Genomic DNA, 13,357 nt, shown 5'->3' with positions numbered 1-13,357 from the left:
CCAAAGGTTCCAAACAATGCATCACAAGTATTCAATTGTAAGTTAAGAAACTACGTTAAAAATCTAAATGCGCAAATACAATGACTGAATTTTCTGATTGATTCGGCTGTTACTTGATGAAGATCCATAGTAATTTCAAAAACTACACCTCGCGATTTGGTCTTCACAAGCTTCATTTTGAAAAATATATCACAATATGTTTCGCTAGCACGGAAGCTTTTTCAAGTGATTTATCACTTAAAAAAGCTACTGTGCTAGCGAAACATGTGATATATTTTTCAAAATAAAGTTTGTGAAGATCAAATCGTGAGGTGTAGTTTTTGAAATGATAATAACTGAAAATGTCTATGACATTTCAATTCCGTTTATAGGCTGTTTTCGAATAATACAGCATTGGTGTTTCTAAGACTGCCTGTTTCATTGATTCCATAAGAAACTAGTTGCCCGCGGCTTCGTCTGCGTAGAATTTGGTAGTTGTAGTACTAATTAGTACTATGTTGCTGTATCGCTACTGTTCCAATGTTTTGACAGAATCAGAATCAACTAATTTAGGCATACGCAGCGTTATAGAACAGTGCTTTCAAAAATTGTTCAACAGCGCCATCTAGTGGCGAGTTACAGAAAAATTGATAGCCTAAAATTACTTATACATGTCAAGTTTTATTACGATCGGTTGAGCGATGTAGAACTTACCACTTACCAACCAAATCAACCAACAAACATCCATTTTTATATATTAGATGTATATCAATTGATGCCTATCAATGTACTGTATCAGTTTAATGTTGAATGTAATGTTTAAAATATTATTGGACAAAACGCTGAAATCACCTAAAATGTTTGAAATTAAAAAGTGACATTTTTGTTTCAATTACTATTGATTAATTAAGCTCCTACTTCTCGAAGTATAAGCAGTAACCAGTCTTGAAGATGATGGCGAAACATCCACATTTGATAAAGAACAAACAACGGAAGAACACCCTTAACAACAACTTGAGATCAGTGATTTGAAGGGAGTTATTTTGAAGCAAAATTAGCAAACAGTTTATAGATATATAAAAATTCGATATTCCTTTCAATAATTACAATTGTGTATACCAGTTTATAATGAAATATTATAATGCGCTATTTTATCAATTACTGTAAAGTTTTTCAATAAGTAGTTCAGCTTAAAAATATTTCAATTCCACACAATCAATTCCATACAAGACAACAAAAGTATTAACTTTCGTTTTCTTCCGATTTTCCTCTACCTTATATTCTATGCAGCTTCAGACAATTGGCACCGTTTTTCCTACATGCACCACCCTCACTCACGGCAATTTAATGCATAAAAGGGTTGTGATCGTGGGATTGGGTAATTTCAAGTTGACTTTGAACCACTGTGAAGAACAAAATTTTCTTTTTTGAGGCCGTATTTCCAAAAATTCTGATCTGGATATAATAATTACTATTTCGAATTGCAAAGGAATTTTTGTTGAAATAAAATTGAAATATTTCCATACATACGTGACTCACTGTATAAATAAACATGCATTGGATCGGATTGAGTATTGTGTTTGAAATCAGATAATGAAAGTTTTTGTCATGTTGAATAATAGTTGCCTATTCGATAATTTGAAACAAACTGTAAAATTGCCATCTAACAACAACAAGTGACTCTTGCAAATTCACGGACCGGTCTAATCAACTGCGAAAATATATTTATAAAAATAGAGTTCACTGACACGTGGATATATTCCAACCAAGATAAAAAGAAAAACGTTCGAACGAGTTCTCCAACACATTTCCTGACAACCGCGCCATTTTATCGGCCATTTCTCAGGTTGAGCATTTACTTCGCTTTAAATTCCACATATATTATTTCCTTTAATTTAATCACACAAAGGTACGCTCGACGGGAAATAATTAACGAACGCTACGTTCATTGGTAACATCCTGTGTAGCAATTATGCTTAACACTCGATATTTAGGCTTTCGGCTTACAGACGAAACAAAAATATAAGAACTGGTAAATGATAAAAAATGGAACTGTCAAATTCCTGTGCAAAATTATCTCATTATGTTGTTCCCAATAAACTAAATAGTTCACTGGTCTGATAAATAACAATTTCGATAAAAACAAATAGCTCAGTGCAATACAAAAAATATATGAAAAAAGAAAAGGGGTTTTTTAGTAAAACCGTGAAAATGCTACGAGGCCACTCTGTAGAGTCTATCAATTTATTCAGGTACGATCAATTTTGCAGAAGTCTACAATAACCGGAACATTGTTTATATTGGGAAAATTGTCTCAGTTTTCTATTTTTGCATTGAAAATAATTGCAAAAACGTTTTACATCAAGCATTACATTTGAAACGATGCAAGAGTTACTTAATTCCTTTTTTTTTCTTCTAATATATACCCTTTTTTAATTTTCTAATTTGTTAAAAAAAGTATGAAAGTTCTGCCAATAAGATGGTACGGCAAATTAGTTTAGAACTCTATATATACATTTTGTTTTCATCCTCAACTTTTCCTTTTTTTAACGCTACCTTTTCCACTATCAGTTTGAATGTATTTGTAATTTTGCATCCTGATACACAAAACGGAAATTTCGAGATAATTCTCATTAATTTTAAAATGCTGATTTTGAAACTAAGTTTTTTGAATTTATATTATCACTTCCTTCTTCTGGAAAACATCTCAACATATAATTAAGGATTATATCCTGAGTGGAGCAAGTGTTATCGATAGAGAAATTTACAGTTTTGCCAAACAAATGACCTGAGTGTATAATAATTTCATGAAATTGATTTATTTTCAAAATCTGAACTACACTTTTAAATTTGAAGCGAAAGATATGATGTTGGTTGTGAAAGGTGTGTTAGTTGAATTTGTATTACTATCTATAGAGCATTCTAGTTGTTAAATGACTGTTTATTATCTATTGGATTTATTGTAAAACTACGGAAAAATCTGGATATACAATCTCTTCCAGAACAGATTTCATCAATGTCATTACTCATAGAGACAATGCATTACGTAAGTTGCATGATGTTTTGTGTTCTTCTCGATGAACATTTGTATCAATATCATCTGATATCTGAAGACTTTTTTGATAAATTATCGGAGAAAACAAGTTGGTCATTTTGTTCAATTTCTGTTGTGAATATTACTGTTGACTCTTGTTCGTTTAGGTGGCTCAAAAGATCATTATGATTTAGATTCCAAAGAGCAAAAACTAATTTCCTCCGACTATTATTCAATATCTCACAACTATTTGTGTTCAGAAGATATATTTCTTGAGAAACAAACTTTTTGGTTTTCTACTCCTCACACTCAATACAAAAATGTAGGAAAGAAAGGGAGAAAGCAGGTTCAAAATAAACTTACAAATATGTGTAGATCATGCATACAAATTATTTTTATATATAAACTTGATGAAACACAACACTGAATTGTACAAAAGAAAAATACTTTCATTTCTCTGAATTTTAAGGTCGCTACTTCCAATTTATTTGTCGAAATCTTAGTCACCCATCAAAGTTTCTCGGTGGAAACTCTCGCGACTCATTTTACGAACTACGCAACCATCTAAACACGTTTAATGTTGGGGAGGGCCAGATTATTCGAAATCTCTCAATAAATTCATCGGAATGACGTGGCTTCCGTACGTGACTTATCCTGAATTTCCCAGCGCAATATCTTTGTCTGCCGCTATAAAGTTTACCTGTCTGGAAACCTTGGACTGCTGCTCCTTCTCTTTGTTTATAGTTTCATATAAAATAGCGGACAAATCAGCACAAACCGTTATCGGAAGGGAAGCTGAACTGAATCACACGGCCGCAGGGTATGCGTAATCATTCCACCTTTACACCGCAATTTATCAAAATAGATGAGTTCTTTTTTGTGACGTGTGTCGCGTATTATAGCGCTGAAATTCTACTTGGACGAATTCCAATTTTATTAGCTTTGTTCTGGACAATGTAAAAAGCGAGTTTTGCCTTGCCGTCAAAGAAAGAGTAAATGAAATACCTCTTCTAACAATGCTGGCAACTGTAATTAATAACTTGGGATGAATTATCGGTAGAGTCTACAGGGTGATTTATAGTTACAGTTATAGTATATATGTAACGGTTCGTTGGAGTTGTAATAATGTAATGCAGGACTAGGTACTCCGAGAACCGTCTGGGACTGAGAACAACATTTTTTTTTATTCGATATTAAAATTAAAAAAAAAGTCAGTATGTTCCGAACTGTCAATAGAAAGACAAAAAGAGTTATTATTCTTTGTTTATTACTCGATTCTCTTCAAAAGTCTTCTTCTTTTTTTGTAGGGTCATTGTCTGTCAAAAATTTAACATTCATCATTGCAATTATATGTTTATTTATTCAAAATGAGTTATTACCTATAATCATGAATACATTTTCCACAAAACTCACCGTTTTTGAATAATCAAAATTTAATTTATGACTATTGAAATATCTTAAAAACTATCAAAGATTCGATAAAATGAAAAATGAATTCCCTACAATAAATGTTCTTTGTTTTTTGTACAAATAGCTTTTTTAAAAAATTGGACACCAAATTCTTAATGTAATAATGTAATGTACTCAAGTCCATAATAATGTATTTTTTTAATATCATCCCTAATGAAGAGGCGTATTGTCGTTTGGTTTTTCTAATAGGCCCAATGTTTTTTCTGGATGATTGATAAGGAGAAGATAGTTTCAAAAGTTTGTCAAACGCTGAAAATTGGTGAATTTAATATGTGATGGTTAGTATGAACACGCCTAAAACAAGTGTTGAGGTTTTGTAAACTGTTAAGTGAAAATCTCCAATAAACTGTTAATTTATCAACTATACGTAATGAATTTGCTGTTTCAAGGAATTGCTATAATTTGCAACTTGTTGCTGTAAACGGAAAGTTTTCAAGTATAATTCTAAATGTAGATTTTGTACAATATTTTCTAATATTTTGTAACCTCGCTTTGTAGTATGGAAATGAAAGTGAAACTGGAAAAAATCCCTTTCAAGTTTTATTTCATTTATTTTTCATAACATTTTTTTTTTAAACGAAAATATTTTGTAATTAGTTTTGTAATTAAATAATTTTTGACCTCCCCTTCCCTGCATATTAAAACAGCGTATAATACCACTTTTATCACTATTTCAGTGAAAACAATTTTGACTCACATGTCTCAAAGAATTTAAAGATTCATCCAAAATCCAACATGTTATAGGCTTTTTTTGAAAATTGAAATAACAAACGTATACAAAAGGCAAAAACTTTTACCTGGGAAACATAATATTTATTCACATTATTTCCCGTATAGTCTTAGAATCGTCTTTCACACAAAAGTGAGAGAAACATGGCTCTAAAAATTGATTCAAAACTTCGTATCAATCATCGTTGAAAAACTTTTTCTTTTGTAATTCTTCGTAATTCTTCGTAAAGAATATTCTTCTTATAAAGAATGAATAAATACAGAGTTGCAATAACATATATTCTCTTCTAGGGAAAAATACAAAAGAAAATTCTATCAATTCCAACATTACTTGAATTAGTAATAAGACACAATTGTTTCATCATTCCTTATTCCATTTTTCTATATCAAAATATGGTTTTCCTCTTCTCTTGAAAATAAAAATCGAAAGTAGTAAAATATACCATATTTATAAAAATATAAAATGTGAAATCGGTGAATAATTCTTTTAAAATTGCTCCATTGTTTCTTTACTGGAAACCATATTTAGCGCTATAAAAATTGATCTACCTCAAAGTCAACGTACATCAATGAAACCATTCAAATAGCGTCGGAGTAGTTCGATAAATTATTTTAAATATTCTGAAAGGAGGTATGCCAGAAAAATTGGAAGTCACCCAGATAATCATTAATTTCGTGATTAGTTTGTTTCGTGTTTAAACACCGAAATCCAATTAATGAATACAGGATTTATAGTGATACCGTGTTTAAAAAATGGCTTTGAATTCAACGTAAATTTGGAGCTGTTCTTCAAGTATTTATTCAATTCGGTTTTTCATTTATATTATAATCATGTCATATAGAGTCAACTTTTCTATTCCTTTCGTAGGTTCTATTTTAATTCATGCGAAACGTTTTGAGATTCAACATAACTAATTAAATTAAATATTATGAAGTGAAGCTGTATCTTGTTCTAACCTTTTGTCATAATACGTTTTGAGATAATTCATCGAAACTGGCCTGAAAATGCCGTGAAAACTGAGGAAACTGTAGAACTGGAATGAATACCCATACAGAGTGCCTGAATACTCAAAAATCACAAACAATAAAAAAGCTGATGAGTGTGCTAGAGACGCATCATCAGTTCACCATATTTCGACACTAAACCAACTGTGTGGATATCAAAATCTGTGATACGGAACCAGATCAGGAAATGGGTCAATAAAAAAACATAAAAAGTACTGGGAAAATGCATGTAAGAAAGCATTCGGGAAAATCTTGACAAAGGTCTATCTCAAAAAATAACTGTGGAACTGGTTCAAACCAACAGGTATCTGCTCAAAATAATTACTAAACTAGTCACTGGATATTGTACGTTTACAACAATCGTTTTTCTTATGGAAAACTATTCGTGCGTACATATGCTTGTAGGTACGCATGCTTTATGCTTTCGCGGAAATGTAAACAGTCTGTGTCTAGCGGAAAACCGCATATTGCGACCATTTTTGCATAAAACCACTTTGTGAATTTTCAAGAGTATGTCCAACCGCATATCTGTGTGGTCATTACTATCCAACTGTAGGTAGAGGATATAACTCTGTCAACGATACATTTAATAGGAATGCTACTGATGCAAATAGGTGGCACATATTCTTCAACTGTTTCTCATCGGAGTGTTGGTTCTCGAGTTTGCAGAAAATGTATTTATTAAAGTCAAATATAATATATTCTACAGTGGAGAGCCAGATAAACTTCGTCAAACAAAAACACGCGTCAGTTACGTGAAAATAAATTGAAGAGGGTTGCAATTTATAGCCAGTCCTAAACTGCAGATTGGGATGACGAAATAAGACATTTGATCACGTGTTCAGCTGTGTTTACTTTGAGCTCACGTTGAAAACGAATAGTACCATTTTCTTCTTTTTGACTAACAATTATAAACAATATTCCCAAATATTGAAAGTTGTTATAATTTTGTCATCAACGCAATAAATAATTGCTTTGTTTTTTCCAGCCTCGCCTCTCACAAATGGTGTAATAAAAGAAGAAGACCTCGCCTCGACTCCCGAATACTTCATAAAATGTCCTCAATGCCAAAAAGGATGCCAGACTTTCCAAGCCCTCAAAGAACACATGGAATCTTCCCACGGAGAACTCTCCATGGGTTTGGACGCCAGTCTTCCCATAGCTAGTGCCGTGTCACCGACTCCTACCTTGGCTGGTACGGGTGGTCCCTTCGGTTGTTCACAGTGCACCACTTCGTTTTCTTCTAAGGACCAATTGGAAAAGCACGAACTGTTGCATTCGCCAAACGCACAAGTGGTAAGCACATATAATTATTTATTCATCCCTTCCGGTGGTTCACTTATTATCATAAAAACATTCAAATATAAGTGTGCATTCTTTGATTGAACAATATGTATAGCTATTCTTCATATGAAAAAAAATATTACTACAGAAATATTTTTTCAGGAAAAATCCAAGGATTAGATTTCAATCAGTTACAAAACTTTCCTACTATATTCGTAGAACATACATAATCTAAATATTTTTTAGTTTTTTGAAATACATTAAAGTTTACCAAAAATAGATGAATTTGACATGAACGAATATTTTATTGAACCAGAAAAATAACTGGACACAAAACCCAAAACCAGAGCCCTCAAAATCTAATTTCAGGCAGCGCTGTGTCGAATTGCTAGCTAAAAGTTTAACATTTCGTCCAGAAATATATACGAGTTTTACAAATACAAAGATCAAAATAGACCTGAGAAGTCTAACTCAATGGAAAATATCACCATCCCCTCAATTTAAGTTATTAGTCATGTTCTTCAGTAATATTTGCAACATGTAGATGATGTCTTTAACCCCAAAGACATATTTTATCGACTTTCTCCAGTTTAAAATAGAAATACAATTCATACAAACGTTACTGAATTTATTTTACTTGAGTGTAAGGCTAGCCGCACACCGGCGAAAATTGAGTCTCCAGGAAAACTGAATGTGTTGGATGTTTTAGTTGCTACAACTATACTGACTAATCGTGTGTTGGTTCTCATTATAAACAAATTTGTTTAATTTGTGTATGCCTCAAAATTAATATCATTCATGAATTTCTGATTTATTATTTATATTATGTGACACTCTATTTAAATGAAGGGTATGACAGCTTTTAAAATCTATTACAAAAACATTGTACCCTGATACATTTAATTCAAATTAGCGTGTTAATTTTACAATTTAAAATCGTTTTTTTACTGATCAGAAGAGTTAATTATTGCTGATTTGAAGAATTCACAGATTTTTAACCTGCTCTTGTGAATTATTTCATAATTCGTCACCGATAGGTATAACTTTTCAAGTACGATCCCAATAAAAAGACATTCATTTATTGGGTTCATTGACTTTTCACAATTAAAATGAACCGGGATCGGCGTTTCAAATCAGAATAAGAAGACAAGCTATACACAATTGACGTAACCGTACAGAAATATAAAGGATATTAAACGACAGATGACTTCGAAACGGCTCGGGGAATATTACTAAACATAAAATGGGTGTCTAGTAAATAATTTAATATACATCGTGATTTTGCAAAAATATTTTGCAGATGTTTTTAATGTATTTATTTATTTTCACGGTATTCATTTCTAGGAAATACATAAATTAGGATTGGCAATGCATGGCAATTTATGCTCGCGAGTCAACTTCATAAATACTGACAGTTATTATGTTTGTGGATACGAACAGGAAATAAATACAACCTAACGAGTAAATACATAATTGAACATTTTAGATGTACGTTTTAGAGCGAAATTCTCTGAAAGAATTAGCTAAATCAATGAAAATCATATTAACTCGTTTTCCTTTGGCATAGTTTATGAAAATCACAATTTGAATTTTTGTAAATCAAACTAACTAAATATCAACTAAGCTAACAGGACCGCATTGAGAAATAAAATTAATTTTTAGGCCATAATTTGAGTGTAATTTTGTACTCTATTCCTCTTCATTTAACGAATATGTCGTAGGTTCTGCTAACTTGAATTTGAACTCTTTGATGTTTCACTAAGAAGGTTAAATATGTTGAAAGTAATTGAAAGAAATATAACAGTTGAAAATATGCCTAACTGGTCTCTTTACAAGCCAACCCTTTGAAATCAAACTTTTCCACAATTAGAAGACTAACAACTTTTCAAAATTTTTATTCATTTAAATATTCGCTAGAAAACGTCATTAAAAATTGGACTACCTTATTAATATTTTAGACTATTTTTTGACAAACCTGATGTAATAACAAAATGCAGGAAAGGTAGGGTTTTATATTGGCATTACCTAAAAATTAACATTATATTCAAAGTTCTGTAATAAACATATTCACTTCTGCCTCGTTGAAAAATCCCTAGATCCATTAGTAAAATAGGACGGTCATCATCCTGCTTTGGAAATAACATGCGAACTGAACTTCAAAACGAACTTAAAGAATAAATTTGCTTCATGTCTCCAAGATGCATACAATTTTAAAAAAGCTAACTTTCCGCTCATGTATGAGCTGATCCTCAATCTCGATTTGACGTTTCTAAATGCCAGTCTTCACTTTTATGAAAAATTTTACAGTGTATTTGATCGCTGCGTGCCAAAATTCTCGATAAAATCTAAAAATAATTATCCAGCCTACTCTGATGGTGCATTGATAAAGAAAATTCGAACTAAAACAAAATTTTGGTGTAAATACAAAAGAAACGGCGACATTCACGCTTTTCACGAATTCAAACGTCTTCGGGCAGAAATCAAAGCAGCCATTAGAATAGCTTATAAAAAATTCATTCAGAAAACTGAGAGCGAGATTATCCATAACCCCAATAAGTTTTGGTCACTCATTAACAAGTCATAAAATATTACATGAAGGCAAGCTACTCGATAATCCCTCAGATATTCTTGATGGTTTTGCAAATTTCTTCAGTGGTTCTTATATAGTGTCAACATCAAGTGACCATGCGAACAACAGTAGTGATATTCCCAGCTTAGCAATAAAAAACTTTAGTATTGAAGATGTTTATCATACCCTAAAAAAAAATAAAGCCTAAATTTACTGCGGGACCTGATCATATTCCAGCATTCATCATTAAAGATTGTGCCTCAGCTCTGGCTGAACCACTAACCACAACAACAACATTATTAGCCCCAATCAACATGGTTTCATGAAAGGACGTTCAACCACCACGAATCTTGTAACAATCACTCAATGTATTGCAGAGGGTATTGATTGTCAGTCTAAAGCGTTCGACAGACTTGACCATTGTATCCTGCTCAACAAGCTTTCGACTTTTGGGTTATCCAATGACCTAATCACCCTCTTAAAATCGTATTTTTACAACCGTAAGCAGTACGTTCAACTCAATGGCCTCAAGTCTATCGAATATATAGCCACATCTGGTGTACCACAAGGATCAAATCTAGGACCCCTACTATTCAATATGTTCATTAGTGATATCGGAGCTGAGATTGATGTCAATTTCCTTTTATACGCAGATGACTTGAAACTATATCACAATATAACATGTTCTAATGGTTGCGAACGTCTCGCCCTGAATTTAAATCGCGTTGCTACATGCTGGTGTCGAAAGAATAATCTATCTCTCAACATATCCAAATGTAATGTAATGTCTTACTCACTGAAAACCAATCATAAACAATCAAGTTCTGGAGCGTCCTGATACTCTCACTGATCTAGGTGTTACTTTTGATTCATCCCTCTCTTTCAATAAACATATTGACACTACTCTAACAGCAGCTTATGGCATGTATGGATTCTTAGTTAGAAATACAAAAGACCTCGAAAAAGCTCAACATTTTAATTACTTTATTTCACTTTTGTTCGATCTAGGCTGGAATATGCATCTATCGTGTGGAGTCCCTACTATCAGGTTCATATAAATCAACTAGAAGCCCTACAGAGGCGCTTCCTAAAATATATGTCTTTTGAACTAGAAGGCACGTATCCTACTGTAGGAATACCCTATGGAATACCCTATTATGAATTGCTTGTAACTCACAATTCTTGTAGTCTCGAGGTAAGGCGTAAATATTATTCATTTCTTTTTTTATTCAAGGTCATAAACAATATCATCACCTGCTCTCAACTGTTACATATGTTGAATTTTTGGGTTCCTAGACGGTCATCTAGGAATAGTGCCACATTTTATCTCAACACTCCGCGTACAAATATAATGAAAAAATCTCAAATTTATACAATGTGCGATACCTCTAATTCTGTTAGTCATGTCCTAGATATATTCAACTGACAGTTCTGTTTTTATTTTATTTTTAATATAGATTCACAAATTATATTATGTAAGTACATATTTGTAAATGCCACTGTTACTTCCTATTCTGTAATTGGGTTCATCCTGTAGAATAGTGTATGAAATATATAAAATGAATAATTGTGAAAATTACGTTGGCGCCACTTTTTGATTGATTACAAGCCTTGGCCAATACCCTTGTGGCACAACAGATTTTATAGCGGGTACTTTCACGATGTTATATGTTGTAGTGTCAAATGTCACTTGCTGTGCTCAATTGTATAAAATTCTAAATATCTTGGCTTGATTGCTGTTTGACTCGTATTAATGTAAAGGTTATGAGGGCCCAGGTCAATTGTTGTGTTTACGTAACATTACCGTTGGACGTATGAAGACATGAGTAATTGTTTTGTCCTCACAGTCACAGCTGTGTCAAAAATTGCCCCTTATTAATAAAGGAGGCCTTTTTTCACTTGACCTCTTCAATTAAGGCTCGAAAATAATTAACGCGAACTTATCTGGATGCACAGAATGAGGTTTTTTCTCATGGGTTCGCAGAGATAATTTCATGACTCATTGGTTTGAAATGCCTAGAAATGATAAAGACGAGGATAGAAATTATAAATCTTCAACTTATTTGGATTTACCTCGTATAAATATTTCGAAGTTCTTACAAAATATAGGTGTAAACACGGCTTATAAAACCAATAATAACTTAACAAAGACAAAAGAGTTTGGTGTCAAATAGATTAGGAGTTATAAATTGTTATGAGGACCATGTCCGATGTTCTACTTAGGTCAAACTGGAAGAACCTTTATAGCATGCATAGAAACAACTTCCAGAATGGAAAAATGAATTCAATGTATGTTGATTACCGCCTTACAGAGGGACACGAGCTCAATCGTGATTCACAACTCTTCATTTCCAGAATAATAGTTTGAAACTCTACCTTCTGGAAGTTATGAAAATCGGTATATTAAAAAATTCACAATATCTTATGAGCGACCAAATAGGTTGGAATAATTCTCCTCTGCTCAATATTTCTTTACCATTCAATCATACCTACATTAAAATCTGTTTTCCGTTAACCAGCTATCTATGAACGACAACCCTCAAAAAATGAAATTTGTGCGAGGTCTTACCTTTTAACTTACGATTCCTAGCATCATCAGCTTCCACTTAATCCCTTATAGTGAAAGTCTTGCTGTGAATTGTATCAGTTATTGTGAATATGGATTTTCATAAAATATCGGTTGAGAGAATCAATTGCAATGAGAACATCCTCAGTAGTGTTTTGATTACGTTGTAGCTCATGTAACTCTTTTGTAGACAGCTTCCGTTTTTTCTGCAAATGCCACCGAACGGTTTGTGTAGTCAGAAAATCTGTATGGGCTGCAAATGCAATTACATGTATCATTGCGAGGTCATGAATAATTTCTGTGGATCTTTGATATGTATTTGAGAAAACGGTGACTCAACTATATATAGACCTCTGGGAAACGTCCTATTCTCTTACATATTGACTCAGATGATATGCGTACTCTTATGGATCCGTTTGAATATATATTTTTTCCTTTTCATTTTTTCTGGTAGATAAAAAATACCACGATTGTATAAAGTGGCTCTTTTCGAAAATATATATTGAACTAGTTATAGTCATTAATATTTGTATAACCTACATATTGACGAGAATTGCGATAACGTATCATTTTTGCTAGTGGCGTATTTTGTTAGGTTTTCCGGCGATATTGCGTAGGTATTTTTCAAACAATGTTTGACCTACAACCTATTGGAGTCGTTAATTGATAAAAATGTTGGAATCGAACTTCTCTATGTTAAAGGTTATCACCACGTGTTTAC

The 13,357-nt window shown here is 32.6% G+C and overlaps 1 protein-coding gene across 3 annotated transcripts in view; it reads left to right on the top strand.

Moving 5' to 3' along the window:
* Nucleotides 1-13,357, top strand: part of LOC111502661 (Zn finger homeodomain 1) — a 961,246-nt gene that overhangs the window by 937,255 nt on the left and 10,634 nt on the right. For all 3 annotated transcript variants that reach the window (XM_074169670.1, XM_023156785.2, XM_023156786.2), the window contains one exon: nt 7,206-7,513. In XM_074169670.1, coding sequence (XP_074025771.1) covers nt 7,206-7,513 — 308 coding nt within the window. The remainder of the gene's footprint in view (nt 1-7,205; nt 7,514-13,357) is intronic.

The sequence above is a fragment of the Leptinotarsa decemlineata genome, unplaced genomic scaffold, assembly GCF_025532065.1.
Source record: "Leptinotarsa decemlineata unplaced genomic scaffold, Ldec_3_MD MMD2_P_RNA_scaffold_5, whole genome shotgun sequence".
In the NCBI taxonomy this organism is placed as follows: Eukaryota; Metazoa; Arthropoda; class Insecta; order Coleoptera; family Chrysomelidae; genus Leptinotarsa; species Leptinotarsa decemlineata.
Note: the sequence above shows the minus strand (reverse complement) of the source record. Positions and strands in the feature narration are given on the sequence as shown.